Source organism: Oncorhynchus kisutch, linkage group LG7, assembly GCF_002021735.2.
Source record: "Oncorhynchus kisutch isolate 150728-3 linkage group LG7, Okis_V2, whole genome shotgun sequence".
Lineage (NCBI taxonomy): Eukaryota > Metazoa > Chordata > Actinopteri > Salmoniformes > Salmonidae > Oncorhynchus > Oncorhynchus kisutch.
The window spans coordinates 21,530,795-21,537,139 of NC_034180.2; the positions used below are offsets into that span (position 1 = coordinate 21,530,795).

A 6,345-nucleotide genomic window follows, 5' to 3' on the forward strand; every position below is an offset into this window, starting at 1 on the left:
ACACACACACAGAGTAGTTGCTTTTTTTTCATCTTAATGAATTTCTGAACTTATGAGCCCCCTTCCTTTTCCCTGTTGCTCTGCTGCTGAGATGTGCTGCCTAGCGTGGAGGAGAAAAAACGAAGGGACCGAGTGCCAAACCTATTGATGTATCAGGAGGGAGAGGGACAAAATGAAGGGATACAAAGGAAAGAAAGACAAGCTTTCCCTCTCCCAGGCAGAGAGGGATATGGTTTATAAACTTGACTTCTAGCGAAGTCATCTCTGGTGCATTTGCCATTCATCACTCCGTCGTCGGTCCAGGAATCCCAGTCCCGCGCTCTGCCTTTGAATTAACAAATGTTTCACTGCAGCTTCTTTTTTTTTTTTACTCATTTAATTAGTTGTTTTTTTTCTGAGCACTTTTCTACAGTTAAAGCTCTTAGGGGTTAAAATCACCAGCACATTTTCCATTCAGCATCTTTTCTGCAATAAAGGATAAATTATTTAAAATAACACGACCTTTTATCTCACACCCTTTGAAGGCAGCAAATAAAAAATGTAAATTGGGAACTAATTAATATGCAAATGTATTCATTCCCAGTTAACAATTAGCAATTAAACCTGCAGTGTCTAGAAAGAGAAGAGACAAAATTAGTAACTTCATTTATCATTAAAAAAAAATGTAACGTACAGTACACAAAATTCTAATTGACTTTGAAAATATTTCCCACTGTCTTTCTTTGTTCATCTGTAATGATTTTGAAATGTGTGATAGTACATTTGGTAACATTATTAATGAGTCTTCATGTAAAGTATCTGTGTATTGTATCCCTAAATGCTAGATGTAAAATATAATGTTTATATTCACCACCTGCCTCTGCATGCTTCCGCTCCTCCATGTTTGAGTGCTTCTCTCTCTCTCTCTCTCTCTCTCTCTCTCTGTGTGTGTGTGTGTGTGTGTGTTTTTGTGGTGTGTAGCAGAGCTAAAAATATCATCAGAAATATCCTCTCCATACTACAGAAAGTACAGCATAAGCCAGGTCCAGGGGGGGGGGGGGTCTTTGTGTGTGGTGTGTGTGTATCAGTAAAGTCCAGAGGGTCAAGTTTAAAAAAAAGTCTGCATGGGAAGTTATTTAGACTGGATGGTGTTTAGATGTTTGTGAGTTTGTATCGTATCTCTGGGCAGACAGAGGGTTATTGCATATCACAGACGCTGTGCTTTTCTGATGGATGCTGAGGTACAGGGCTCCGAGAGAGAGGGAGATAGACAGAGAGCACAGGAGGGAGAGGAAGAGATGGGTACACACAGACGACAGGATTGACTCAAATGGGAACCATTTGGTTTGAAATGTAAGCTATTTACAAAACCTATGCCTGATCTCTGGATATGTCAGATCTTATCAAGATGAGGCTGCTGCAACATCAATATTACAACTGCAAATTAATTCAATAATCACTAATACTAATACTGCTGTTATTCTAAAATAGGAGTAATACTACTTATATAACATTTTTGGTTCCTTATAAAATCACAATCTATTTTCCAAAACTTTCAAAGCTATTTTGTCCACTGTTGAATGTATTTTAATTTAACCAAAATGAACCATATTAGAGGGCTCCCCTCAAATTAAAATGAATATTGAGAGGAGTCACAGATCCTTTCACTTCTAAAAAATGATGTTTTAGTGAAGGTTTGTCTGAGCGTTACCAAATTACAATCTTGAGTGTGAGCCTGTGTAGGTTCCCAATGGTCTCCAGCCAAGCTAAGGAAAGGAAGCACTCTTCTCTTCAGGCTCTCACACTCCTGCGTTCAGATAGCTGTGGTTAGGGCATTGCCCCAGTAAGTGTCACCTCTTATCGTTGTCTGTGTTGTAAATGAGCGAGGAGACATATGTCCGGTTCCCATGTTTTTTGTTGTTGTTGATAAGCCTGCATTCAGTCGGAAACATTCAAATCCCGATCACCTCGCTCAGCTTTTATTTGCATCTGAAGGACTAACAACAGCCTTGGAAATAGTGTAACTCTTACTTAGTGACATTTACCTCTCATCTGCCTATTCTCTACACCTGGGGAGACACAATAAAAATCATTTCATGCATTTAATTGTTTTAATGTGTTTCTCTTTGGAATTACACGAGGCGAGAAAGAGAGAGAGAGAGAGATCTCTGTGTGCTGTGAGAGGCACACTGGCTGGCAGCAGCCAAGGATCCTGTTGTAACACCACCGTACCGTACAATAGGTAGGCCGCTACAGCAGAACAATATTAACGCTAGTCAAGAGAATGAGAAACCAGCAGGGTTTGCATCTAATGCACAAATATTTTTTCTTGTCTTTAAATTCCTTGGGGGGAATTGCATTTCTGCATTTCTGTGAATTAAACCTTGTGAATTTAACAGCAATAGAATATCACGTTGGCAGCTTTTGCACCGGGAGGGATAATTCATCCTTCAATAAATAGGGAATTTATGACGGGGTAATTGATTTCTCCTCAGTCCACTCAACTGAAAAATCTGCAAGAGAAATAACCGATATCTATTCATTAAATGATTCAACAACAAGCAACTAATTCCTAGCTTAGGCTACTCCACCTGGTGCCAACAACCCAGAGAGAATACTAAATCCTATTTAGGTCATTGTGATTAGAGTCTTATAGTATTTTGGAATCATATCATCACACCCTTGTACTGTAGGTGAGAGCTGCAAATGAATACAGGACACTAATAAAATTGGAGGTGCTTTTGAAATGAATGAACATAAAAGTAAACAAACCATACTTTAAAGACCAAAGTGCAGTCAACATTCGGTTGTTCCTGTGTTTTGATTCATATTGTACAACAGCTGATGAAACTAACACTGTAAAAGTGAGAAGAAATGTCTTCAGTGTTAGTTTCTGGTTGAAAATATAATCTACACAGGACCTTCTAATCATCAGATTTGCGTGGGCGGGAGTTTCAGCATCAATGATGACATCACCATGCGATAAATTGGTTAATTGACCAATTACAAAGAGAGTTCCAAACCTCTCAGCCAATAACTTCTAGTTTTAAGTTTCCCCTCCCCACTCAGAACACTCCCAGACAGTCCTATCAAAATTCTTGCTTGAGAAATCGTTTTTTTGCTAAATTTGAATGGAAATCTATTAGAGAAAGGTACTTTATTGATGCAAACATGGCTGCCATTGGTCCATTCAAACAAATAATTACAACAGTCCTTCATGTCCAAGTCAAGTGTCTCATTTTGAATCTGAATGATTGCAGCATTTTGAAAAGTTAACCTTTCTCCCCCATGCCTAAATAGGGCTTAACTATGTTGATAGGACTTATCAGAATTATGTAAATAATCACAGGATCTAACCCAGAAAATAAAGCTTCATGAAATTCCAGACTTCAGAGGGAAAATGAAATGAAAGAGTAAGAGAGTCTGTGTTTAACTAAGGCAGCCCTGGGCCCTGAGCTGAAACCCATTATTGTTTATGAAGATGTAACCAAAAGCAATACTGTTTTATCCACTTAAAACATTTCAAAGAAACAGCGAAAGCCCACGGGTACAATAAAAGCTTTAAATAGTCTTCAACGGCCAACCTCAGGGGGATTACCCTGCTGAAAATACCTAATTTAATAAATATGCTCTTTAAGCTCACACTCTCATTTTGCATACTCTTATTATGAATTCACTCTCAGCCCTCTCTCTCTCTCGGCTAAATATTTCTCCTCTTAGCTACTCCTTAACCATACATATTTTACTCTTTTAGGAGGACCACCTACATTCATTTCGAACGCAATTGGGTTCATTAGTGCGTCCAACATAATACAGTGTGGGAATGTGTGAGTGTGTGTGCTTAATATAAGCACTGCTAAGTCTCTAATTTCCAACAAAGAATTCTCTTTGATCTAATCTTACATTTATGCAGGAGGGAAACTGATGTTCTTAACATTGCTGGTCCAAGTATAATAAGTAAGTACATAAAATCAATTATACATGTCGGAGTTTGTGTGTGTGTGTGTGTGTGCGTGCGCGTGTACACCCGCACTAGCCCATGTTTATTTGTTTTTGTTTACAGCTGTGCTATTATTTACAAAGCCACTAACTTAAATCCAATGTAGTAGTTAACCTGCTCTTAGCCTCTTCTTTGCACAAGAGATGCAGTTCTAATTTTTTGTGCAATAAGCCTGATTGAGGCTGATTGAACGAACTGATCCAAATTACCCTTGGAATTTTAATATGTGCAGTCACACTGTGTGTCTACTACTGTGAGTGTCTGCTACAAAGGCAAGGGACCACAGTATCTCTGCCTATCTGTGGTAAAATCTTGTTTTACTTTACAAAAAATGTATCCTGTCACCACAAATCAGTATAGTCAGAGGTTATTCATATCACTGTGTTTTATACCGATATGAACTGATCAGAAATGTCTTTCTTTTTCACTACTAATGTACCACAGTGCAACATGTACTGTATACTGTAAAAAAAGTAAAAAAAGAAGGTTCTACGGGGATTATTTTGGGAAGGTTAAAAAGACCCAATATCAGGTTTCAATTACTGGCCAAAATGGGTTGAAATAAAAGATTTTAGGGACAATATATATGAAATATGACTTTGAAGCAGTCTTGGTTCTAGAAGCATATTTTCTACGGATGTACCATAGAATTACATTAAACTAATCTTTTAATAGGATCTCTGTGGAATGTACCTCAAGTTGTTCCAGAATCTTGGGTTTAGGTTCCACCTGGTGCCTGTCACAGCTCCTCTTGTAGGCCTCAATTACCTCTGCCAAGGTGAGGCTGTCAACTAAAATAGAAGAATACACTCATTACCCACCTTAATGTCTCTCTGTCCCAATGAACTGGGAGCTCCCACTCCAAAGTGCTTAGGCCATATGGATGGTACACAGTCCCACATCCTAAATGGCACCCTATTCCCTATTTAGTGTGCTACTTTTGACCAGGGCCTATATGGCTCTGGTAAAAAGTAATGCACTTATAGGTAATAGGGTGCCATTTTGGATGGAACCTGTACACTTCTGATTGACTGACTGTGGGGAAGGGAGAAGATGTCAGTCATTTGGAAGTGGGAAGGGCAGAGAGGATGAGTCAGAGAGGATGAGTATCTGCCTTATAAATCAACCAATCAAGCGGTCAAATTCATCCCAGGTGCCTTATGGAGTGAGCCTAACAGGTGTAGCTAGGCCTATAGGACTTGCAGATGGAAACACTTGACTCACTGACTGTCTCAAACTTGATACATCATTTGTGTCACACTAAAGTTATAACGCTCACAAACAATGTATTTCACACCACTCATCACTAAAACCGTAACATGATAATGGCCTCCATAGTCATTCCAATGGTTCTGTAAACATCATGTAAGTATATCCAGAGAATGACAGCTCCCTCTAAACCAATAAAAACACTTATCTTGAATCTGATTAGAAAAGTGTGTGTGTGTGTGCGCCTCAGGATGCTTAAATCCTTGCCATTAATTAAAACATATCTACAGTAATTAATTAATTTACTTTAAAACATTTAGGTCACTAGGAGATACTGCTGTGATTCTGTGTTGGTTACCATGTTTATGCAAATCACTAATAAATATAGGAGGGTGGGGAATCAGGGAGGGAAAGAGGGGAGGACCAGAATACAAATCAGGAGACTTGATCTTGAGACCATGTAAAATGTCAAAATGTCCAATGAGTGGAGTATGAAACTGATTAGTGCTAGGTCTACCTTACATCAATCAGCCCTCCACACTACACAGAACAACATTAGCCTATGCCGACTGGCCTATACCATACCTACGTGCAGATTCTAAGTGGGCCTATATCAATCACTAAAAGTTATCCCTCCCTTATTCCCTCAGAGCCATCAAGGGAGAGAAGAGGTAGAGGACATCAGCTCACCATTGATCGTGTCCTTGCGCTCAGCGAAGCCTGACACTATCTCCTCATCCGGAGGGAAAGACACATGCTTTTCACCTTTACATTTCTTTGGGCGCCAGGACGGAGACGGGGATGAAGTCTCTCCGTCATTATCGCTGTCACTGCGTCTAGTCATCGTTCGTTCCGCTTCCAAACGTCCAGTATGAATCTCCCGGTTGGGGAGGATATTTTTTGGATAGGGGCGCAATTGGATTCGAGTCACCAGAGCGCTCCGAGTTTTATCCGTTTATCGTTGGACATCTCAAGGGCCATTCTTGTTTTATACAGTCGTAGCTCACAGGTCATCAAACTACACGTTTTGTTATAAAAGCGATGGCATTGAATAAACTCCTCGTCTAGTGGCAACAGGATTCAAACTCTCCCAAAGTTTAGGTTTCCAGTGCAACACTTCCAGGGAGATGCTCAGGCTAGAAACAAGATAGGGCTAC

General features: G+C 39.6%; 1 protein-coding gene across 1 annotated transcript in view; it reads right to left on the minus strand.

Annotated features, from left to right (window-relative positions):
• The window catches only part of LOC109894809 (protein phosphatase 1 regulatory subunit 37), a 61,465-nt gene extending 55,433 nt beyond the window's left edge, over positions 1–6,032 (minus strand). The window contains exons 1-2 of the mRNA XM_031828241.1: positions 5,879–6,032; positions 4,673–4,770 (exon numbers count right to left, since the gene is read on the minus strand). Of these exons, the coding sequence (XP_031684101.1) occupies positions 4,673–4,770; positions 5,879–6,032 (252 nt within the window). The remainder of the gene's footprint in view (positions 1–4,672; positions 4,771–5,878) is intronic.
• Between the last annotated feature and the right edge of the window lie 313 nt (positions 6,033–6,345).